We start from the raw sequence: 25,806 nt of genomic DNA on the forward strand, positions 1-25,806 counted from the left end.
TGACTACAGATGCCAATCTCTCCGGTTGGGGAGCAGTTCTGGAGGAGGCCATGGTCCAAGGAAAGTGGTCTTGGGTAGAGAAAAGTCTCCCCATCAATGTCTTGGAAATCTGAGCTGCTTGTCGGGCTTTGAAATTCTAGACGCCCAGACTTCAGGGTTACCCTGTTAGGGTACAATCCAACAATGCCAGAGCTGTGGCTTATACCAACCATCAAGGAGGCACCAAAAGTTGGTCAGCCCAGAAAGAGGTAGATACCATTCTATCCTGGGCAGAAAAGTTTGTTCCATGCTTATCGGCGGTTTTCATTCAAGGAATAGAAAACTGTCAGGCAGACTGAGTCGACAACAGATGTTTCCGGGGGAATGGTCCTTACACCCCGAGATCTTTGCATTGATCTGAGGGGTCCCAGATGTAGATCTGTTGCCATCCAGGTTCAACAAGTTGAAGAGATGTGTGTCCAGGACCAGGGATCCACTCACAGTCTGGATGCTTTGGTGACTCCTTGGGAGGAGTTTTCCCTGATCTATGCCTGTCCTCCGGTTCAGCTACTACCGCATCTGTTACGCAGAATCCAGGTAGAGGGGAAACCAGTAATCCTGGTAGCTCCACCATATAGCCAAAGAGGTTTTGGTATGCACAAACTCAAAAACTGGCAGTGGCAAGGCCTTGGGCTATTCCACTGTGTCCGGACCTGCTCTCTCAAGGTCCGATGTTTTACCCTGCTTTACAGTCTCTAAATTTGACGGCTTAGCTATTGATTTTGAAAGAGCAGGGTATATCTGGCCCTGCAGTTTCTACCCTGATGAATGCTAGAAAACCAGTCTATAAAAGGCATTTATTACAGAGTCTGGAAATCTTACATTGCTTGGTGTGAAGCAAGGAAATGTCATCCCCGCAAGTATATCATCAGGAGAATTCTAGCTTTCTTGCAAGTAGGGGTAGATATGAAATTAGCCTTAAGAACTATTAAGGTCACATCTCAGCCTTGTTTGTTTTTTTCTCCAGAGACTGATCGCTTTGCATTCCTTGGTTCAAACCTTTGTTAAAGGGATTATTACATATGCTTCCCTTGGGACCTACATTTGATGCTGGGCGTTTTACAAAAACAGCATTTTGAGCCCATGGGGCATATCACCCTGGTTCTTTTGACCAGAAAATTGGTCTTTTTGTATACAATTACTTCAGCCAGTAGAGTATCAGAACAAGCAGCTCTTTCTTGTAAAGAGCCATTCTTGATTTTTCATCAAGATAGGGTGACTCTATGTCCACACCCAGGTTTTTTGTCCAAGGTAGTGTCTGCGTTTCACTTAAATCAGGACATTGTACTGACAAGTGACAAGGTTACTACATTCTCTTGATGTAGTACGTGCTCTTAAGACTTATGCCCCGTACACACGTGCAGATTATCTGCAGACTTTTGTCTGCAGACTTACCTTTCCTATGTAGTGCAAGGGCCTGCCAGATTGCATACAAATTGAAAGTGTTTAGGTTTGACCTCATATTATATGGTTTTGGTAAGTCTGCAGACAAAAGTCTGCAGATAATCTGCACGTGTGTATGGGGCATTACTTGAAAATGTTGGCTCAGATTCGAAAGACCGATCTTTTGTTCATATTGCCAGAAGGGCCCAGGAAAGGGCAGGCAGCATCTAAGTCTATGATTTCTCATCGGATTTGCCAGGGTATTATCCAGGCGTATGGTTTAAAAGGGAAGGTTGCACCTTTTCTGATAAAGGCACACACTACCAGAAGAGCAGGTGCCTCTTGGGCAGTTCGCCATCAAGCTTCTATGGCTCAGATTTGCAAAGCCGCGACTTGGTCGTAAGTGCATATTATCACTAGATTCTATCAAGTGGATGTTAGGACCCAGGAGGAGTCTTCATTTTGCGCCAGTGCTCTGCAGACAGTTATGTAGACCTTTGGTGGTCTGATGGCGCGGTATTGATGGTGTCCCCCCCTCCCCTCAGGTGCATTGCTATAGGAATTCCCATACGTAATGAATATGGCTCTGTGTCCCATGATATACGATAAAAACTGGATTTTTGTCTTACCGTACAATCCTTTTCTCTGATGTTCATTGACGGACACAGCATCAGATCTCCTTCACCCTTGGGTTTTTGCTGTCCCCTATAGGATTAGGACACTAGGCGGAAAAAAGTTTGACTATGCCTATAGAGAGTCAGACCCAGGGGGGTATACTCACACTTTCTGCTATAGGCCTTCAGTTTTGTAAAAAGCAGTGTCAAAAGAACATAAAACCCAACTCAATAGAGGGACGGGTGCAGTGTCCATCAGAGAAAAGGATTTTAGGGTATGACAAAAATCTAGTTTTCTCTTTCGTTCGTTGACGGACACAGCAATAGATCTTCTTGACCCTTGGGACGTCCCTAAGCAGCGTCAACATGAGGGGTGGGAAGAACACAGCAAGAAAACACACTTCCCAAAGGCTAAACATAGCCAACCATGTAAAACAGGAGCTGAACCAGGAACAACTGAAGCTCACCTGACAAAAAAACAAACAAACACCCTTAAAGAGGACTAATCCTTCCCAACAGCAGCCTGCATAACCTTGCAGCTAAAAGAAGCATCCGCAGATGCCAACACATCCACCTTTTGTGAAAGTGTGCACGGTGGTCACCTTGCCCTCCGGTGGGCAAACCTGCACTACCAACGCCTGATGACGGAAGGCCCAAGAAGCACCATGTGCCCTCGTAGAATGCGCCTTAAAAGGGAAAGGAGGATCCTGACCCTAATGTAACAGGCCTGCACCACTTTTTGTCTGATCCATCTACAAATGGTCGCAGCAGATGCACCCAGCCCCTTACGGGGTCCATCCGTAAGGACAAGAAGAGAATCTGATTTTAGGAACAATTCAGTGGCCACCAGGTACACCCTGATTGCCTGAACCACAGCCAAAGAATGTAAGGCAATCTTTTTATAGGATGCTTAGGACACAAGGACAAACCAGAGAAGACTTTAGGAAGTAACGACTGGCAGGGACAAAGTACCACTTGTCTCCAGTGAACGACAAGACAACGCAGCCAACTGCAACACCCTGCGCGCAGAAGTAATAGCCACCAAGAAGGCTACCTTCTGTGAAGCAGAGAAACCTCACAAATATTTTCGAAAGGCGATTTCTGAATGAACCCCCTGAACAAAAGTTGTGAACCAAGAAATTCGTGGCCAACGGGCACTGAAAGAAAATTGCCAGGGCCAAAATCTGCCCTTTGATGGTACCCAAGGCCAAAACGCCGATCTACACCTCTTTGGAGAAACTCCAAACCACGAGACACCGAAAGGGAATGGGGGAGAACCCACCTTAGACTCACACCAAGCAATGTACGCCTATTAGACTCAATGATAAATCTTCCTAGTAGTAGATTTTCGAGCTTTTAACAGCGCAGGAATCACCGATTCAGACACCCCTCTAACTCTTCAGCCCCTGGCTTTCAACAGCCAAGCCATTAAAGCCAGCGACCGTAAAGCAGGATGGAAGATCGGACATTGAGCTAAAAGACCTTCTCTGAGAGGGAGTCTCCAAGGGACATCGGCGACCAGCTGTACCAGGTCTGTGTACCAAGACCTGCGAGGCCAGTCCGGGGCCACTAGGATGACCGGAATCCCTTCTACCCCGATTCGTCGCAGGAGTTTCGGCAGAAGAGTTATCGGAGGAAATGCGTATACCAGACGATAATGGCCCCAAGGGGGTCACCAGAGCGTCAGCCACAGGTTCCCAAGACCTTGCTATGAACCTCTGCACCTACCTGTTGGGACAAGAGGCCAACAGGTCCACATTGGGGGTCCCCTTCCGGAGACACAGTTGATGAAACACCTCCCGGTCGAGAGATCATTCGCCTTGATCAAACGTCTGCCGAATGAGGAAGTCCGCCTGCCAAATTTCTACCCCTGGAATATGCACAGCAGAGATGGCTGGAACAAAGCCTTCTGCCCACATTAGAAACCGGCTACTTTCCGGGCCACTAGGGCACTTTGGGTGCCCCCTTGATGATTGACATATGCCACGTTTGTGGCATTGTCTGACTGAATCCTTACTGGGCGCCCCTGCAGACGATCCGTCCATTGAGTCAGGCATAGTCTGATTACCAGAATTTCCAGGATACTGATCGGCAGGTTGCACTCCTTCAGAGTCTAATCCCCCTGAGCACAATCCGTGCCCAAGACACCTCCCCACCTGGACAGGCAGGCATCTGTGGTAACCACCGTCAAGTACAAGAGGAGAAAGGATTTTCCCTGTCGAAGCGCCAGAGAGCGGAGCCACCAGATCAGGGATCCTCTCGTACACAGGATCAGGGATCCTCTCGTACACAGGATCAGATTGTCTAGAGACTGTGGGTTCTTGTTCCATTTGGCAAGAATCTCCTTTTGCAGAGATTGGTATGGAACTGAGCAATTGAACCACCTTGAAGGTAAAGACCATCAAGTCCAGTACTTGCAGTACTTCCAGTACTGAGATATGACCACCGGCTGGACAACAGGAGCCGTATCGCATCCTGCAACTTGTGGAGTTTCACCTCCGGAAGAAACACCCGAGACCATGCCCAGGGTCAGGCCAAGATAATCCAGCTTAATGGACGGGACCAGAACAGATTTTTGGAAATTCTGTTTCCATCTGAACTCTTGCAGAGTTTGCACCGAAATATCCAGACGGTCTTTAAAGGCATTCAGGGACTCTGCTCGCAGAAGGAGATTGTTCAAGTAGCCCAGTACCACTACTTCCTTCTGCCTTGTTGCTAACACCGGGGCCAAAACTTTTGTGAAAACCCGAGGAGCTGAGGTGAGACCAAAGGTAATGCCACAAATTGATAGTGCTCATCGCCCACGGCAGAGCGAAGGAAACGCTGATGCCTAACATATATTTGGAAATGAATTTAAGCGTCCTTGATCTCGATAGAGGCAAGGAAATCCCCTTAATTAAGAGATGCCACTACCATGCAAATGGATTCCATTCGCAATTTCAGAACCCGAAGCGGTTCAAGGCCTTGAGGTCCAGAATTGGACGGACCTTGCCTTCCTTCCTGGCAACAGTAAATAGGTTTGAATAAAACCTCTAAAAGTAATCCGATTCCGGAACTGTTACAATGACCTCCTGTGAAAGCAGATCCTGTACCGCCCACAAGAAGACATCATAAGCAATCTGGGGCCAAATCAAGGTTGGAAGGAAAGAACCTTGCCGGAGGCAAGGACCGGAACTCGATCTTTTAACCGGAACAAATCAACCCGTGAACCCATTTGTCTTGAATCAAGGAGGTCCACGGATCCAGGAAAAAAGCGAAGACGTCCCCTCACCCCAAATACTGGTGAGGGTGCCCCTTCAGACAGAAGCGGGCTTTTCTGCAGTCCTGGGGGAACCCGCTCTAGATTTACCAGGCCAGGGCCTCTTGGAACCCCCTGCAGGTTTACTGGCGGACTTTGATTGATTCCTGGTCCTTAGATCCTGAGGGACGAAAGGACCGCTTATGGGCATAGAAGAAAGGGCCACGTTTGCGACGAGACCATTTGCTCCTGGTAGTCTGTGGAAGCAGAGTACTCTTACCTCCAGTAAGACCCTTAATAATCTCTTCCATGGAAGCTGCGAACAAGGGAGTTCCGTCAATACCCTCTTGGAAGCCTGGTCCGTAGACCAGTATTTCAGCCATATCTTGCGGCGAAGAGTGACCAATGTCACAGACACCCTACGGGCTAAGGGGGGCTGCATCCAGAGAGGCATCACAGATATACTGCAACCCCTGGACCAACTGGTCTGCCAGGTGAGGAGGAGGTTGTCCCCCTTTCAAATCTTGGTGCAGGAGCTTAGCCCATTTCGTTAAGGTCTGGGAAACCAAGGTTATGGCAAAAACCAGCCGCAGAATGGAACCGGCCATGAAAGAGAAAGAGGATGTCCTGTAACTGCCACTAAAGACCCACCGCTGATTCACCGCTCCATAGGATTCAAAAACATGGTTTGATAACACTGGGAAACTACAAAAAATGGCCGCCGAATGTACATGTAGTCATCCACGGCAAAAGAGCGGCTACACGCAGCTCCCGGGACCCCCACGTGTGTGTGTATATATATATATATATATATATATATATATATATATATATATATATATATATATATATATATAGTAAATGTATATAGCCTATTGTAAAATTAGCACATGTTTCACCACTGATATTTTTAATTATACATATGGTTTGAATATTACCTAGGATAAACCTATTAAGGATTTTTTTACTCGGAATGGGGGCGCTGCAGGCCAGAGGCACGCTGCCACTCAGGTCATGACTAGGGCCGTGACCAGGGCTGTGTGTCCTCGCGAGGTGTTTAACTCGCCGGCAGCCCCCGTCTAGTGGGGCTATTTTGCGGCCAACCTACGCGGAGCTAAGGTTGGGTCCCGCTCGCTGGCCAGACTGGGAAGACTAAAGATCTAGTATAGATATCCAGTCCGTCGCCCAATCTGGCAGTTGATTGCAGTTTTCACAGTAACAAAATTGATTTTAGTTCTCACAGAAAAAGAGAATAATAAAATAAAAAACATTAGTTTTAAAAAAAAGGAAATAAATGCTAGGAACAGAGATCCCAACAAGGAGCTAGGTCCTCACTTCTGACTAGGCAGAAAAAAACTGAAGGCCTATAGTAGGAAGTGGGAGTATACCCCCTGGGACTGCCCTATAGGCGTAGTCAAACTTTTATCCGCCTAGTGTCCTACTCCTGTACAGGGAAGCATAAACCCAAGGGTCAAGAAGATCTGGAGCTGTGTCCATAAATGAACAAATGAGAAATATGGATTTTTTTTCTACAGCTTACCTGTAAAATTCATTTCTTGGAGTACATTGCGGGACACAGAGGTCTCTCCCCTCTTGTATAGGGTATTTATTACTTGCTACAAGGCTGAGATACTTCCCTTCCCCTGAGGAGGGGTTATATAGGGGGACTTCCTGTCCGATTGGTTGCCAGTGTCCATTCACCTGAAGGTGGCCTATAACCTATACGTAATGAATATGGCTCTGTGCCCTGTGATGTACACCAAGAAATTAATTTTACAGGTAAGCTGTGGGAAAAAAAAACTGGAATGGGGTTATTCTGAAGGCGACATACAGCACTATAAGTAAATTGGAGTGATGTGGAGTATAATAAAAAAAAAAAAGTGGTAGATTTAAGACAAGACAAAGACATTATTCTATGATAATCTACCAGTCCTTTTATTCTATATCCACACACTCCAATCTGCATACTAGGTTGTACAGTCTACTTCTCATTGCTTGAATCCAAACACTGTACTATATATTCTATACTCGCTATCACAGCAAATTGCACACTGTGTTTTACATCCTGTACCACGGCACACCATACATGTATACATAAAAGCCTCTTACCAGCCACAGCTTGGTGGTGGCAGACATCTTGCCATGCTGTTCATACATCCAGCCATGGTACGATAAGAGCTGTTTCAGAATGTAACGCATAGTCATGATAAGTGCAAACCACAGGCCTGTGGAGAAAAGTAGGGCGCTGATAATGCTCTGACCCTGGTGAGATAGGTAGCTACTGCAAAGACATAATGAAAAGAAATCACCAATGTTGCAACACATTAGAAAAGTTAGCAGAACATATAGAATATCTGCACATTCCACTACGATTTAATTACATCTAAAAAAAGGCCACATAATTCTAAGGCAACCCCAAAAATAGCACCGCATTTTTAATAACAAAGAAAAAATATTGACAGATAGACCTGGACACAAAGCCACTACTCAGCACATAGTTACATAGTTACATAGTAGGTGAGGTTGAATAAAGACAATAGTCCATCCAGTTCAACCTGTGTAGGTGTGTGTGGCTGTACTCATCTCACATACCCCTGAATGTTCTGATCCTTGAGATGTAAGTCTAAGAGTCTTTTGAAAGCCACCATACTACCCGCAGAAACCACCTCTTGTGGTAGAGAATTCCACAATCTTGTAGCCCTAACAGTAAAGAACCCCCCACGTTGCCTGTGATTAAAACGCTTCTCCTCTAATCGCATTGTATGCCCTCGAGTCCTCATGCAATCCCTTCGAATGAACAGCTTTTTTTCTAAGCTGGGATCCCCATTAAGATATTTATAAATTGCTATCATGTCCCCCCTCAGACGTCTCTTCTCCAGGGAGAATAAATCAAGCGATTGTAGACGCTCTTCATAGTCAAGGTCCTCCAATCCCCCTCAAGCACATTTGAGCTAAGCAGGTATAACCTTGGAAAAAAGCTCTACTGCCATTATTTCCAAAGAGATTCTCCTGTGTAAGCTGTGCAGACTATATATTTCAGGTATCAAACCCCCTGCATTATTAGTGGTTCAAAGAGATCTTGACTAGATAGGAAACAATTTCCAACACTTTTTTCAAAGATTCTACCATGCTTTTACCATGTTTCTGAAGATCTTTGCAATACTTCATTTTGTAAAGGGCTGCACAAATTGTTGGACCTACACGAATCCTGAATAATTCCTAAATTATAATAACAACACAATTTTTTCTATTTTACAGGGCAGGCAGGCTCTTTATTGCAGAAGAGATATGCAATGTTCCTTCTACAATACAATAAACTTACACGCCCGTTTGCAAATCTCTGCATAATGTGAACAGAGTTGCGTATGCTTAATTCCCTTTACACTTGCAGCACAGTGCCATTTTTCTAGGATAAATTACATTATCTCACACAGGCCAATCAAGACGGGCCAAAGATCAGCACCTGGAAAAAGACTGTAGGAGCAGAGGTATGAACGCCTTTAGTTTTGCTTTGGAATGTTAACATTTGCACTCCATTATGGCCAACATCACTACCATTCTGCACCGCTCCTCTATATATATTACATACCTGACTGGCAGATGTTCTTTGATTTTGCCAATCATTCCCATGGATGGGTCTACACGAGCGTACATCGTTCCCATGATGGCAATCACCACAAACAGCCAGCTTGAAGGACTGGCAGGATAGACACCAGTAATGAAACTATTCTGGAAAATGAAGAACAGTAGAATGTATTAAAGCGCGTCAATGAAAAAAAACAAAAACCACAACATTTTGTACATTTCTCGTTTCTATAGTACATTCACTTCCTTTTCCCTTTTGATTTATCACTATAAACAATCTGCAAATACTGAAGGATACATTTCTGCTTAAAGAGGAGTTCCGGCCACAGAATCTTTTTTTTTTAAATACCCCCCAAACAGTGACCCACTGACCTTTATATATCTGCTAATCCTGTTTTATACAGTTAAATAAGAGTTAGGCAATCATAAAATCTTACTTTATATAATCTGCGCAGAGCGGGGCAATCTTTGTCCGGGTTAGCCGAGTCCGCATTGGGGAAATGTCTGCCCTGCTTCTACAGGGAGGAGGCCGGTGAATCCAGCGCGAAATGTCGTGCATGCCCAGTACTATGTGATCGGCATAGTATGTTTCCATAGGTACGGCAGCGTGGAGGAAGTTGCCGCCCCTATAAAGCCATTCTCCGCCTCCCGGAAGATCAATAAGCTTTTTAAACCTCTTTAAATATGGCGCCATCTGCACTGGGCTCCGCCTAACATCGCGTCATTTCCTGTTTGGAAATAACGCGATGAGAGGAGCGGCCGGCCGCCTATGTCATTGCCCATTGCATCCTGGGAGCGACGAGTAAGAGCTCCCAGGAGGCATTGCGGGACAGGAAGTGACGGCGCGGCCGCGGAAGGAGGAAGTGGAAGTAAAGGTGAGTATATTATCTTCTGAAAAAAGGTAAGTAAAAAAAAAAAGCCGGAAATATCCAATTCTTTTACAGGGGACAAAAAGGAAGTGGATGCCATAAAATCTAAAGTAAAGATTTTGTGGCCGGAACTCCGCTTTAACATGAGATGACAACACAAAATGTTTTATTTTAAATCCCAAAACATGTTATGTCAGCCCCCTCAATACATTTCTGAGGCAATACAAAGAACACAGATCTTTCATCTCCTCCCATTCCCGATTATCGGTGTAAATATTTCTAGTGTCTGGAAAGACGGTTTTTGGCTTTCCTTTATTCAGACACTGACAGCGTGGAGGAAAGGAAATGTCAATAACCGGGAATGGTTTACAAGTGACAAGCTGTGATTGGATACAGCTGATCACATGGTAAAGAGACTATGTCATAGGCTCTTTACCCTGCTCGGTGATGCGCTGTGTCCGAGGGACACCGCTCACCACTGATCACCACACTGCGCACAGCAACTGCCCAGCCATCATTCTGCTATAGGTGGGAAGGTGTTAAATTGCACAAAATGATGCTGGAACAGACACACAACAATCATGTCACACTGCTTACCCTGAGGCGAGCTAGCTTCTTCTTCCAGGATCGGAGCCCAGAGATGTAAACCTGTTTAAGAGCCTCATGGCTTAATCGAAGGTCAATACCTTCTGGTGTAACTGTAAACTGGAATGCCACAGCCTGGTGGGCTTCTGCCATTGTGGTAGGTCTTCAGTCCAAAGCTATGTGAAACCAAAAAAAGAAGAAGAAAACTGTAATAAAATAAAGTATTGTAAAACCCTGAGATTTTGTCTGCTAGTTGCAATAAAGATTTATGCACAAACACAAAAAGGAAACTGTAGCGCTTATATCAGGGACAGTTCACACCAGATGCAGTCCAGTGAGTTTTTTTTTTTTTTTTTTATCAAAAAAAGCCTGGGCAGTGTTTAACATTACTCCAATGGCCCCAACTCAACAAAATTAGAACATGTTGCATTTTTTTTGTGTGGAGCGTATCTGGAATGCAACAAAATGCTTCAAAAACGCACCAGAACGGACATATCCTCACTTATGCTAAAGAAACAAAAAAATAAAGAGGGTAAAAAAAAAAAAAAAAAAAAAAAAAAAACACACTGGAATGCATCAAAAACACACATGCAGAAACACATCGGAACACAGAAATTGTGGTGCAAAGGGAGTATAGTATGCTGCAATTATATATTTATCATTATTGTAATGTTTATCCTAAATTTGTCAGGAAATAGCTGACACAGACTAAGTTCACACTGGTGCCTGAGTAAATACTACTTCATTCGCAGAAGAATCGCACCGCATTCCTGTGTACATCACATGTAATGTCTTTGTCATGCAATTTCAGTCATACATTTTGTATGGCTGAAATTGCATCAGCACCAAATTGGTGCAGGACCCCTTTTTTTCTCCCACACCTGAAATCACATTGCATTTTGCCAGCTGGGGGGGGGGGGGGGGGAATAAAAAATTAAAAAGTCAGCAGCTACAAATACTGTAGCTGCTGACTTTTGATACATATACACTTACCTGTCCAGGGAGCCCGCAATGTCAGCACCCCAGCCCATTTTCGGATCAGCTGCTGGGTGCTGCCGCCGCCATTCATTGTACGGTAAGGGCTTCACAGCCTATTCCCTACTGCGCATGTGCGACACGCTTTCTAAATTGGCCCAGGGAGGGGAAGCAGGACTTCCGAGCGACGCTGCCATCTCCCGGAAGTGGGGAAAGGGTAACTGTTAAAAACAGGTAACCGTTACCCCCTCCAAATGTGGCACCAGAGGGGGGGAAGCAGATCAGTGGAGGTTCCACTTTTGAGTGGAACTCCGCTTTAAGATAATATGGACACCGCCGTGCGATTGCTTAGAGTGCAATGCGATGGGGGAAACGTAGCGAATCTTGATGTCCCTAGTCTTCCTGGCTGAATGACGCCCATTCAACCCAAAGACTGAGCACATACTGTGAGTTCAGGGAATCATTCACCCCACTCAAAGAGGACATCTCTATGGCACCCTGCACAGCCTCTAATGATCCAGGAATGTGTAATAGCGTCTTGGCTCTCCAGGGACTCTCAATCCTTATTAGCTGAGACAGCAGTGGAAACCATTAGCTACCGCTGCTGTCAATCACAGCTAGAGAGCCAATGAGAAGGAAGGGGCAGGGCCCAGCCACAGCCCTGTGTGCAAATGGACCCAGTAGCAAGCTGCTTGGTCTGGGGCACTCAATAGGAGCAAGGGACCTCAGAAGAGGAGGGTCAGGGCTGCTCTGTGCTAAACCATTACACAGAGCATGCAAGTATAACATGTTTGTTATTTTAAAAAAAATTGCCTTAAAAGATCACTTTAATGAGGACTGCCTACTGGCAGACGAGCCAAAAAGAGTAGGAGATGTTGAGTAGTCACCTCAAGACATTTAAAAAATACAGGGTTGGAAAAGAAATACAGCAGAGGACCTCCATTGGGGAGCACTGGGGTGGGCAGACAGAGATGGGATTTAAAAACCCCAGAAAAATGCAAAATAATTGCCTTGTGAGAATCAAGTGATTTTTCTTGGCACAGTTTGTTGTGCCAATTATGGCAGCTCTTCCACCACCACTCTGTAATTGTTCCCACTGATACCATCGCTTGCTACCAACGCTCATTCAAGGATATATTTCCATTCTGCTGGAAAATCCCTTTCCTTCACATCAGCCACTTCTAGCCATTTTGCTGTTTTTGCACATAAATCAACTAAATGTTATGCAAGTTTGTTAAAAACTTTGCTGGATCAGAGAAAACAATTCATTTGTCTATGAGCAGCATAAAAAGGAAAATGACCAACATCTGTAGACATCACTAAAGCAGCTAGATTCCAGACAGACATTTCAGTGGATAGCACCCAACAAAGAGAAATTCCAAAAGTCAACAGCTGAAATAAAATAGGCCGAGAAGAGTTTTTATAAATCTGTGTTCTATCTGTCATTGAAACAGCAATCAGGACCATAGATGTCCATTGAAAAACTCACAAACGCCAGAAGAGACAGAGGATTGCCATGGTGGGGCTCACCTGCTGCAGTGTTTACCAATGGAAAACATAGAGGAAAGTACACAATTACCATTAAGGCAGCTTACACACGATACTCCTGTTGGAGCATGTACGTTTTCTGGCGTAATTGTAATGCGCGCATTTTCGCGCGTGCAAATGCGCGCAATTGCGCATAAATTTATTCTAGCGTTCTTGGTATTCCATTGGCATTTTGGGTCATTTGAGCGCATTCGCACGTATTTTCGCGCATCAGGCGCAAATTACTGACCAAAAATGCAGATTTTTCTATTTTAATCTTACTGAACATAGTTACGCGGCTGTGTGCATAGGCACATTAAGAATGAATGGGCTCTATTTTAGCTCAGAAAAAAAAAAAAAAAAGCTGTACTGAGCATTTTTAAGCTGCAGTGTGCAAGAGGCCTTAAACAGAAAAAGTAACCATGGAAGCAGTTTTGAAATGCCAACATGTAATGCATTTTGTTCACATTCAAATTTCTATCGTCATATTCTCTGATCAATATTTAGGACAATTATGTGAGGCATTTAGCTTTAACCACTTCAGCCTCGGAAGGATTCGCCCCCTTTCTGACCAGGCCCTATTTTACGATTCAGCACTGCGTTACTTTAGTGGACAATTGCGCAGTTGTGCGACGCTGTACCCAAACTAAATTTACGTCCTTTTTTTCCCCACAAATAGAGCTTTCTTTTGGAGGTATTTGATCACCTGTGCGATTTTTAATTTTTGCGCTATAAACAAAAAAAAAACAATTGTGAGAAAAAAAAAAAAACAATATTTTTCACATTCTGCTATATGACATTCCCCCAAAAAAAAAATTATAAATCAAATTTTTTTTTTAACATTTTAGGTCAATTTGTTTTCTGCTACATATTTTTGGTAAAAAAAAACAACAAAAAACACAATAAGCGTATTTTGATTGGTTTGCGCAAAAGTTATTGCGTTTACTAACTACGGGAAAGATTTATGTCATTTTTAATTGTTTTTTTTTGACTAGTAATGGCGGCGATCTGTGATTTTTAGCGGGACTGCGACATTGCGACAGACAGATCGGACCGCCAACTGACATTTTTGACACTTTAGGGGGGACCAGTGACATTACTACAGTAATCAGTGCTAAAAATATGCACTGTTACTGTAATAAGGACACTGGCAGGGAAGTTAACCCTATGAGTGATCAATGGGTTAAATGTATGCCTCATGCTTACTGACGTGTGTGTGTGTTCTGTGACAGACCCAGAGATCGCAGGTTCAGCTATGCTAAATCTAGTGATCTCCTCCTGTCTGTCACTGAGAAGACCCTCTGCTTTGTTTACATAAGCAGCGGGTCTTCTCACAGTTTCCCAGACGATCGGGGGAGGGAGGCGGCAATCACCACCTCTCCTCCCCGGGCACGACTCCCTCTGTGTCTAAACACTAGGAATCCAGCGACGTAGACCCAGGGGAGCTGCACTGCCACAGTAATATTAACTGTGAGCAGTCGGAAAGTGGTTAAAAAATGAGGCCAAACAGAAAAAAAAAAAAAATTGGATTTTTGACTTACCATAAAATCCAATTCTCTGATGTTCATTGATGGACACAGCGCCCAGTATTCATAACCATTGGATTATACTGCCCCCTACAGGAGTAGGACACTAGGCAGAAAAATAATCTGGCTACAACTATGGGCAGTCCCAGGGGGTAGACTCCCTCTCCTTTCTTTAGGTACTCAGTTTTGTTACAGTGTCAGGAGAATTATAACTCCACAGAGGGGTGGGTGCTGTGTCCGTCAATGAACATCAGAGAAATGGATTTTCATCTCTTTCATTCATTGACGAACACAGCTCCTGATCTTTAGAACCATTGGGACGTCCCAAAGCAAGTGGGAAAAGCAAAAATCCCCAGGCTAAAACAGTAGCCAATCAGGCAACCAAAACAAAAACACAAAACAATACACCCTCAAAGAGGATCAAGTCCCCTTAACAGCAGCCTGAAAACCCTGGCAGCCAAAAGAAGCATCTGCAGATGCCAACACATCCACTTTATAGAACTTTGTGAAAGTGTGCACCGATGACCAGGTGGTCGCCTTCCAAACCTGCCTCACCGACGCCTGATGATGGAAGGCCCAGGAGGCACTGAGCAACAGAGTATAGTGCGCCTTGACAGGGAAAGGAGGAACCTGACCCCTGCAGGAATAGGCCTGGATCACAGTCTGTCTGATCCATATGGAAATAGTCGCATAGGAAGCAGACAACCCTTTCCGAGGCGCGTCCGTGGGCACAAATAGTGAGTCTGACTTCCGAAAAGACTCCGTAGCTGCCAGGTACACCCTAATTGCAGGGACCACATCCAAGGCATGCAAGGCAATTTCCTTTGGATGTTTCGGCCTGGGACTCAGGGAAGGCAACACAATGTTCTAATTTAAATGAAAATCAGAGACAACCTTTGGGAGGAAAGACGGACAGGGGCGAAGAACCAACTTATCTCTGTGAATCATCAAGTAAGGTGAACGACAGGATAACGCTGCCAGTTCCGATACCCTGCGCGCAGAGGTGATATCCACCAAAAATGCCACCTTCTGAGACAGCATAAGCAAGGGTATCTCCCAAGTATTCTCAAAGGGAGTCTTCTGGAGGACCGAAAGCACCAAATTGAGGTCCCAAGGCGGCAACGGGGACCGCACTGCAGGAACCAAATGTCGGACACCCTGAAGAAAGGTACACACCATGGAGTGTGTGCCCAAGGGTCGTGGGAAGACCGCCAAAGCCGACACCTGCTCCAGGGGGAGAGGGGGGACAGCTACTCACCATACCAGGAACCAGACGGGCACCGCTCCAGACAGAACCCATTGAAATAGGGGGCTGTCGGCCAGGAGACCCGGCTGAGACCCGGTCGTATGCGACCTTGCAAGGCGTTTAACTCGCAGGCCAGCCCCCATTCAGTGGGGCTATGTCCATATGGCCAGACTGGGGTGACCACTGGATCTAAATTATTCAGCCCACCGCTGATTGTAGACCTCACAGGAAAAAAACAGGAGAAAAAAAATTCTATCTAAAAGCAAAAAATTTGCCAGGACCAGAGATCCCAGCAGGGAACTAGGTCCATACTCCTAAATAGTCAGAAAAAAAACTGAGTACCTATAGCAGGGAGAGGGAATATACCCCCTGGGAATGCCCGTAGGCATAGCCAGATTATTTTTCTGCCTAGTGTCCTACTCCTATAGGGGCAGTATAACCCAATGGTTATGAAAATCAGGAGCTGTGTCCGTCAATGACGTTGTTGTTACATTTATTGCTCATTCATAGCAGCCTCTGGTTTGCGCTGGGAGGAACTTTGCCAAAATTCCAATTTTGGCACATCATGCTGTTTAACCACTTTAGAACCGCTCACAGTAATACTACTGCGGCAGAGTGGCTCGTTATCGTCTGACGACGTAGTATTAACGTCGTCAGACACTCCCCCTTCTGGGCGGCGCTTGCGCGCCGCCGGAGGCTCGCTCCCGCTGTTTTCATTCACAGCGGGAGTCGGGCCAGGGGAGGAGCAGCGGCGATCGCCGCTGCTCTTACCCGATCGTCGGGGATCGAGTCTGGAGATCCGCCCGCTGTGTGTAAACACAGCGGGCGGATCTCCATAGTGACAGGGAGTGACAGATCGGACTGTTCAGCATAGCTGGACATCCGATCTGTCCATGACTCACATAGTCACCTCCCCCCCCACACGTCAGTAAGCACCAGGCATACATTAACCCCTCCCTCTCCAATAAAATTAACCCCTTCCCTGCCAGTGTCATTTTTACAGTAACAGTGCATATATATAGCACTGATTACTGCAGTAGTGTCACTGGTACCCCCAAAAGTGTCAAAAATGTCAGTCAAGGGTCCGATCTGTCCGCCGCAATGTCGCAGTCCCGCAAAAAAAAAAAAAAAAAAAAAAAAAAAAAAAAAAAAAAAAAAATCGCAGATCGCCGCCATTACGTGTTAAAAAAAAAAACACCAAAAATGACAGAAATCTTTCCCTTTGTTAGTAAACGCAATAACTTTTGCGCAAACCAATCAAAATACGCTTATTGCGATTTTTTTTACCAAACATATGTAGCATAAAACAAATTGGCCAAAAATTTTTTAAAAAATTGGTTTTTACATCTTTTTTGGGGGGAATTTCATATAAAAAAAATGTTAAAAATATTGTTATTTTTTAAAAAAAAACGCTCTTTGTTTATAGCGCAAAAAGTAAAAATCGCACAGGTGATCAAATACCACCAAAAGAAAGCTCTGTTTGTGTTAAAAAAGGACGTAAATTTCGTTTGGGTACGGCGTCGCACGACCGCGCAATTGTCAGTTGAAGTCGCACAGCGCCGAATCGCAAAAAGTGGCCTGGACGGAAGACAGCAAAATCCTCCGGTGGTAAAGTGGTTAAGTTATGTCAGAACTTTATAGAGTTCTTTATTCAGTTCTATTCAACGCAGTGGCAGTGCAATGCTACATTAAAAGAGTACTGCACTAACCAACTTCATATCAGACCAGGAAAATTGCCTAGTAGTTATGATGGGACTGTGGTGGGCAAGGCTGCCCAACATAGCTCAAAGACACAGTTATATTAGACATATATAGAAAATCATAGAAATGAAGAACCACAGAAACTGAAGAAATGTGTTCCCTGATCATATTTAACTAGCTTGAAAGTTTAGCATAAGAGGCAGCAAACATGAGAACCAGTCTTGATTGTCTCAGGAACAGCAAGTTGCAGATAGCACACCAGTTGCATGCTACAGTGCCCATTAAAACCCAAATAATCCAAAGTTAGTTTTATAGAACTACAAAAGAAATTCATATAAAAAAACAAAAACAAAAAACACACAACAGCAAACTAAGACCCCGTTCACACTGTAGGTCGCCTGCCATAGAGAAACTGTGGACCCGTTCTAATAGGAGCGACACAAGTCGCTCCGACTTAGAAAAAGGGTCCGGAGCTTATTTGGGGCGACCTGGAGCGACCTGCATTGACTTCAATGTTATGAAGTCCGTGCCGGCCGCTCCGAGGTCGCTGTGCGAGCTGCGCGCCGCGACCTGCGAGGTCGCCCGGCAAGTCGGATCGCCCCAGTGTGAACGGGGTCTTAAAATACACTGCTCAAAAAAAATTAAAGGAATGCTTTGAAAACACATCAGATCTCAATAGGGAAAAATATCATGCTGGATACCTATACTGATATGGACTGGGTAAAGTGTTAGGATGAACGGATGCCACATCATTTGATGGAAATTAAAATGATCAACCTACAGAGGGCTGAATTTAAAGACCTGAAAATCAAAGTGAAAAAATGATGCAGCAGGTTAGTCTATTTTGCTGAAATTTGATTGTAAAATGGTACTCAGAAGTTTGTATGTCCCCCACGTGCTTGTATACATGCCTGACAATGTCCGGGAATGCTCCTAATGAGATGACAGATGGTGTCCTGGGGTATTTCCTCCCAGACCTGGACCAGGGCATCACTGAGCTCCTGAACAGACTGGAGGTGCAACCTGGCGGTGTTGGATGGACCGAAATATAATGTCCCAGAGATGTCCATCCAGTTCAACCTATGATGTGTGTGTGTGTTTGCTGTTAACCGTACATTGTATACCCCTGTATGTTGTGGTCTTTAAGGTGCCCATCTAATGGTTTTTTGAAACTATCGATGCTCCCTGCTGATACGACTGCTTGCGGAAGAGAATTCCACATCCTTACTGCTCTGACAGTAAAGAACCCCCTGCGTATTTTAAGGTTAAACCGCCTTTTCTCTAGTTTTAGTGAGTGGCCACATGTCTTATTGTATTCCCTTTCTCTAAAAAGTTTGTTCCTTATGCTAGGGTCGCCAGTACAGTATTTGTACATTGATATCATATCCCCCCTCAATCGTCTCTTCTCCAGAGAGAATAGGTTCAGTGCTTGTAGTCTTTCCTCATAGCTGATGTCCTCTATTCCCCTAATTATTTTTGTTGCCCTTCTCTGGACTCTTTCCAGTTCCAGCAAAATCATTTGGACCAGTGCACAAAGTGTGGTTATGGATTATGGGGTGCGGCTGTCTTTCAGGGGTTGGGCTTGGCTTTTTCCCCCCTGTTTTCACCTGGTGATATGGCCAATAATGCACCTTCTGTACACGAGTGTCTCCACTCTGGAGGAAGAGACACTTTTGGACAGCAGCATTTTTATTCTGGGGGGAGGGGAGTGTTAGATGTATTAACAGGTTTGGATACACTTACAAATTGAAGCTGAAGTCTAGCTCACACTATACGCAGTTACAGCAAATTTTTATTTCTTTTTGGATGAACATGTTATACTTACCTGCTCTGTTGCAGTGGATTTGCACAGAGCAGCCCAGACCCTCCTCTTCTTGGGTCCCTTTTTTTTCCCATTTTTTTATTGGGAATAATTTATAGCAGAAAGTAAAAAAAATATATATTTTTTTTTTTCAAAATTGACGCTATTTTTTTGTTTATAGCACAAAATCTAAAAACCACAAAGGTGATCAAATACCACCAAAAGAAAGCTTGATTTATGGGGAAAAAAAAGGACATCAATTGTATTTGGGTACAGTGTCGCAAGACCGCGCAATTGTTAAAGCAACGCAGTGCAGAATCACAGAAAATGGCCTGGTCATTAAGGGGGTAAAACCTCCTGGGGCTGAAGTGACAATGATTCTCACTCTGAATTGTTTAAAGTTATCAGTGATGTACCCCAAGGTTCAGTGTTGGGACCCTTACTTTTTAATATCTTTATAAATGATATAGGATCTATGCAATGGAATAACTTCTTTACAGGATGTCTCCAACTTACAAGCTGACCTCTATGCACTGTTTCATTGGGCAACTATGTGGCAAATGAGGTTTAATGTTGATAAATGTAAAGTTATGCACTTGGGGGCTAAGAATATGCATGCATCATACATACTAGGGGGAGTACAACTGGGTGAGTCCATAGCGGAGAAGGATCTGGGTGTTCTGGTAGATCATAAGCTTAATAATAGCATGCAATGCCAAGCTGTGGTTTCCAAAGCAAGCAAAGTCCTTTCTTGTATTAACAGAGGCATGGACTCCAGAGAGAGAGATATAATTTTGCCCCTGTACAAATCATTAGTAAGACCTCATCTGGAATATGCAGTTCAGTTTTGGGCACCAGTTCTTAAAAAGGATATCGGGGAACTGGAGAAAGTGCAGAGAAGGGCAACCAAACTGATAAGAGGCATGGAGGAGCTCAGCTATGAGAAAAGATTAGAGGAACTGAATTTATTCTCTCTTGAGAAGAGGAGATTAAGGGGGGGGGGGGGATATTATCAACATGTATAAATACATAAGGGGTCCATATAGTGAACGCGGTGTTGAGTTATTTACTTTAAGGTTATCACAGAGGACAATGGGGCACTCTTTACGTCTAGAGGAAAAGAGATTTCGTCTCCAAATACGGAAAGATTTCTTCACTGTAAGAGCTGTGAAAATGTGGAATAGACTCCCTACAGAGGTGGTTCTGGCCAGCTCAGTAGATTGTTTTAACCACTTGCCGACCAGTCGCCACAGTTAAATGACGGCAGGTTCCCAAGAATCGTCGTACCTGTACGGCGGTCCACGGGAGCAATCCGGGGGGGGGGGGGGGGCGCAATTGCCGCCGGACCCTCGTGATGGCTCCCTGTAAAGAGAGAATGGCGGCTTGCTGTTGTAAACACAGTAGGCCGTTGTTCTGTCAAGAATCAATGCAGAGCTCCTGTGTTCCTCCTATTTAGGAACAAAGGTCTCAGTATTAATTTCACAAGCCCATCCCCCTCTCACAGTTAGAAAACACCCCCAGGCTCACACCTAACCTCTTCCCTGCCAGTGTCATGATTACAGTAACAGTGTATATTTTTAGCACTGATTACTGTAGTAATGTCACTGGTACCCCCAAAAAAGTAAAAAATGTCAGTTAGGGGGTCCAATCTGTCCGCTGCAATGTCACAGTCCTGCAAAAAAAAAAAAAAAACGCTGATCGCCGCCATTACTAGTAAAAAATAAAAACAACAAATCTTTTACCTAGTTTGTAGACACGATAGCGCAAACCAATCAAAATACGCCTATGGGATTTTTTATTTTTACCAAAAATATGTAGCAGAATACAAATTGGCCTAAAATGATGAAAAAAATTTTTTTTTTGGAATGCTATATAGCAGCAAGTGAAAAAAGGGGGTTTTAACTATCGCCCACTTATTCCAAAGCTAAAAAAAAAAAAAAAAAAAAGGGGGTTTTAGATATACATTAAAGTTACATAATCAGGTTAAAAAAGTCCATCTAGCTCAACCAATAAAAAACAAAAAAGAAAACCCAACCATACAATCCCATATACACAATCCTATACCAGCAGTTGATCCAGAGGAAGGGGAAAAAAATTCCTTCCTGATCCCCCAAGAGGCAAACGGATATTCCCTGGATCAACTTTACATATAAATATTAGTACCTAGTTATATTATTAACACCTAGGAAAGAATCCAGGCCTTTTTAAACCACATCTGGACTGGAAGATTTTCCCCCTTAATGACCAGGCCATTTTTTGCGATTCGGGACTGTGTTATTTTAACGGACAACGGACGCTGTACTAAAAAAAAAATTGTTTTTCCCCCCACAAATCAAGCTTTCTTTTAGTGGTATTTGATCACCTGTGCGATTTTTATTTTTTGCGCTATAAACAAAAAAAGGGCGACCATTCTGAAAAAAAAAAAATATTTTAACTTTAGATTTTAAGTCCGTTGCAGACTCGATCTCACTAGAATAATTCCCATGTAACTTTAGAAAGGTAAAGTTCCAAATGTAAACTTGTACGTGAACTCCAGCATCAGTAAGTAAACTCATCCACGTGATTATGTATTTAGAGCAAAAGTCACGGCATTATCCACACCCAATGAAAACATTACTCGCAAGGAACAGACGCATCGTTCCCACTGAAGTTTAACTTCCACATAATTATTAAAATGCCCCAGTGTAAAGCGAACAGATGTCTGTTAAAATATAAGCCAGGCAGTCCCAGGAAAATTCAGTATATAGGATACAAAAGTAACAACTCCTTGAAATGAAACAAGTCATCAATGAAAACCTGTCATGGGTGAAACGCGAGTAATGCCACTGCTGTCCTCGACTTGTGTAGCTGTCATGCCGACTCTCGTTTTAAATACTTTAAGTCACTGACCCAAGACAAGTATGAAGAGAAGGACAATCTTTTCTGGATTTAAATACAGAATTAGTTAGACTTCAGTCACATGGCCATGGGTGGCTTTGGCAAAAATCAGCAGATTCCTGCCAGCAGTTGTAAACACTATACTATACAGAATGTTAGCAGCCACTGTCACATTTGTACTTAGTATAAAATCAATGAACGGAGCCGCTGCCATTCACATGTAACTGCTCATCTTTGCGGATACGTGTAATTAGAGTCTTAGGCTACGTTCACATGTTGGCGTAGTGGATCGTGGGCAGAATCACCGCTATTCTGCCCGCGATCCGGAAATCATTGCAAATCGCGGGACGCCTGTGCGTTGCCGTTGATTTGCAATGGCACCCCAAACGCTGTGCGATGTTGCCGCGATTTCCGCCTGCCAAATAGCGGTAACATCGCGCAAACAAAATCGTGGGTGGCATGACAACACCCCAAAGAAGCTCTTAATTCTGCCCGCGATCCACTATGCCAACATGTGAACGTAGCCTTAAGGCTCGTACACACTTGACGGAAATCGGGCGAAATATCCTTCCGATTTTTCTCTCTCTTGTTCAGCGTTCATAATCGCTTTTAGTTGACAGTGCATAATGTTCACAAAATTTCTCGTCCGATTTTTTTTTTTTTTTTGGGACATTTGTTCCCAGACTTCCGGGTAGTCAGCAACTTCAGATCATGCGCGGTCTTTCATATCCAATTTTTCGCGGACGTACTGCTTCCCCTTTAAATGAAAATTGGTCACCTGGGGACGGACGATAAAAATTTTGGTGTTTGTCTCTCTGTTTTTTTTCGTTGAAAATGCCGGCATGGGCTTCTGAAAGTTGTGTACACACTAGGCGAAAATCTTACGATTTTACCTCGGATGGGAATTTTCGGCAGATTTTCTACTAGTGTGTACTCCACTTTAAACTGACCATGTACACAGACTGTGTGCGTCCAGGGTTTTGGCCACGGCTAATCAGCCAGTCTGTGTGTGGCCCTAGTACACAATGTTGCTGCATCATTCCAGAGGCAGCATTTATTCACCTTAGAACACAAATATCTAAACTAAACAGACGATCTGCTTCTAAACTGCTGTGTAAATGTATCCGGACCTGCATTTCTGAACTGGAATGAAGTGATCATTCTTCATATAGCCATGGCTGAGGCCTGCAATCAAAGAACACTGACAGTAAAAACAGAACTAACCCTTCCAACCCTTCACAGCCAATGAAGCACCCATCTTAGCGTTGGTTTGATCTGCAGGTGCTGCACATGATCAGTTAGGAGGACACCAGCCATTTGGTGGCTTGATAGTTTGGTAGACTGCGAACATAAGCACACTAGTAACTGTAACAGTTATCATTTAAAGCAGAGTTCCACCCAAAAGTGGAACTTCCGTTTTAGATAGTAATAACCCCCTGCCATGCCACATTTGGCATGTCATTTTTTTTTGGGGGGGGGTACCTAGTTTTGACAGGTACCCGCTCCCACTTCCGCTCGGAGCGCCGCGGCGCCCTGAACGTAAGTTCTCCTCTCCCCCTCCCTCCCTGCAATCTTCTGGGACATGTCAGAGGTCCCATAAGATTGCCGGCCAATCAACATGCGCAGTGCGTACCCGGCTGTGAAGCCGCAAACTGTCACAGCCGGGTGCCCACACCAGTGATGCCGGCGCCGCCGAGACCAGAGGGAAGTGGATCGAGGCTTCGGGCGGCCGCATCGCTGGACAGGTGAGTGAAAAGGCTGGAATTCCGCTTTAAGGCATGCTTTGAAGGCAACCGTTTTGAGAAACCATTAAACTGGTGGGCTTTGTTCCGCTTTAAGAGCAGCTTGTCATCAGCTGAGAACTTTAAGGGATTGCAAAAGGCAGGCCTTTTTTTATCTCATGCACGAAGATAAAAAAAAAAACCTTCTGTGTGCAGCAGCCCCTCTCATACTTACCTGAGCCCATCTTCATCCAGCAATGTTTCAGGAGTGTCTCAGCTGCCCGGAACTCCCCTCGTCATTGGCTAATACAGCAGTGTGGCGTAATTGGCTCCCGCTGCTGTCAATCAAACTCAGCCAATCAGGAGAGAGAGGGGGCGGGGCTGGGTCACAGCTCCATATCTGAATGGACACAGGGAGTTGTGACTCTGCTGGGGTGCCCCCACCGCAAGCTGCTTGCGGTGGGGGCAGGAGCAAAGAAGAGGGACCCAAGCCACTCTGTGCAAAACCAACCGCACAGGGTAGGTACAGGATTTCACAAAATAAAACCCTCTCACATTTTTGCAAATATTTTATTCTAACTTTTCATGTGACAACACTGAAGAAATTACACTTTGCTACAATGTAAAGTAGTGAGTGTACAGCTTGTATAACAGTGTATATTTGCTGTCCCCTCAAAATAACTCAACACATAGCCATTAATGTCTAAACTGCTGGCAACAAAAATGAGTACACCCCTAAGTGGAAAATGTCCAAATTGGCACCAATTAGCCATTTTCCCTCCCTGGTGTCATGTAACTTGTTAGAGTTACAAGGTCTCAGGTGTGAATGGGGAGCAGGTGTAGTAAATTTGGTGTTATCGCTCTCACTCTCTCATACTGGTCACTGGAAGTTCAACATGACACCTTCACAGCAAAGAACTCTCTGAGGATCTGAAAAAAAGAATTGTTGCTCCACATAAAGATGGCCTAGGCCAGTGATGGCGAACCTTGGCACCCCAGATGTTTTGGAACTACATTTTCCATGATGCTTCAATACACTGCAGAGTGCATGAGCATCATGGGAAACATAGTTCCAAAACATCTGAGGTGCCAAGGTTTGCCATCACTGACCTAGGCCTTTTGGGCCCGCCCGACCATAACATTTGCACCCATTACACAAATTCTCCTAACTTTCTATAAGCTCACTTGGTCTCCACAATGAGCTCACAAACCCCATACACAGGTAACCAGCTTTAAACTATATGGCAGCGCCCATTCTAATCTACCTGTGCTTAATTCTGCCCCGAGTTTTATGATATCTTTAAGAAATCTGCAAATTTTGTGCTTCATCTCTTCACGCCCTGAGTGTTACTACATTTGTATGCATTTCACTTTGGTTCTTGTATTTGATACCTTACCCTATGACCACAGATGCCTTACTCTGTAATAGTCTATTGTACTGGACTAAAGTCGATATCTTGTAATGCTCTATGATGTTTTTTCTCAATAAAAACTTTTTGTGGAAAAAAAAAAAAAAAGGATGGCCTAGGCCAGTGATGGTGAACCTTGGCACCCCAGATGTTTTGAAACTGCATTTCCCATAATGCTCCACTACACTGCAGAGTGCATGGGCATCATAGGAAATGTAGTTCCAAAACATCTGGGGTGCCAAGGTTCGCCATCACTGGCCTAGGCTATAAGAAGATTGCCAAGACCCTGAAACTGAGCTGCAGCACAGTGGCCAAGACCATACAGCGGTTTAACAGGACAGGTGCCACTCAGAATAGGCCTCGCCATGGTTGAATACAGGAGTTGAGTGCACGTGCTCAGCGTCATATCCAGAGGTTGTCTTTGGGAAATAGACGTATGAGTGCTGCCAGAATTGCTGCAGAGGTTGAAGGGGTGGGGGGTCAGTCTGTCAGTGCTCAGACCATACGCCGCACACTGCATCAAATTGGTCAGCATTATATTAAAATATTTACAAAAATGTGAGGGGTGTACTCACTTTTGTGAGATACTGTAAGTATAACATTTATTTTTTTAAATGAGACTTTACAATCATTTTAATGACCAGTCCACAGGTGACCATTACCAAGCTTTCCCTTGTTTCGTTACAGTTAAAACGTTTGGGACGAGCAGA

The 25,806-nt window shown here is 44.4% G+C and overlaps 1 protein-coding gene across 3 annotated transcripts in view; it reads right to left on the reverse strand.

Moving 5' to 3' along the window:
* LOC309568167 (carnitine O-palmitoyltransferase 1, liver isoform-like) overlaps positions 1-25,806 on the reverse strand; it is a 205,145-nt gene that overhangs the window by 129,782 nt on the left and 49,557 nt on the right. For all 3 annotated transcript variants that reach the window (XM_082273799.1, XM_082273797.1, XM_082273798.1), the window contains exons 2-4: positions 10,326-10,489; positions 8,864-9,003; positions 7,384-7,555 (exon numbers count right to left, since the gene is read on the reverse strand). In XM_082273799.1, the coding sequence (XP_082129925.1) occupies positions 7,384-7,555; positions 8,864-9,003; positions 10,326-10,466 (453 nt within the window). In that variant the 5' untranslated portion in view covers positions 10,467-10,489. The remainder of the gene's footprint in view (positions 1-7,383; positions 7,556-8,863; positions 9,004-10,325; positions 10,490-25,806) is intronic.

Source organism: Pelophylax lessonae, assembly GCF_965119305.1.
Source record: "Pelophylax lessonae genome assembly, chromosome: 12".
Taxonomy (NCBI): Eukaryota; Metazoa; Chordata; class Amphibia; order Anura; family Ranidae; genus Pelophylax; species Pelophylax lessonae.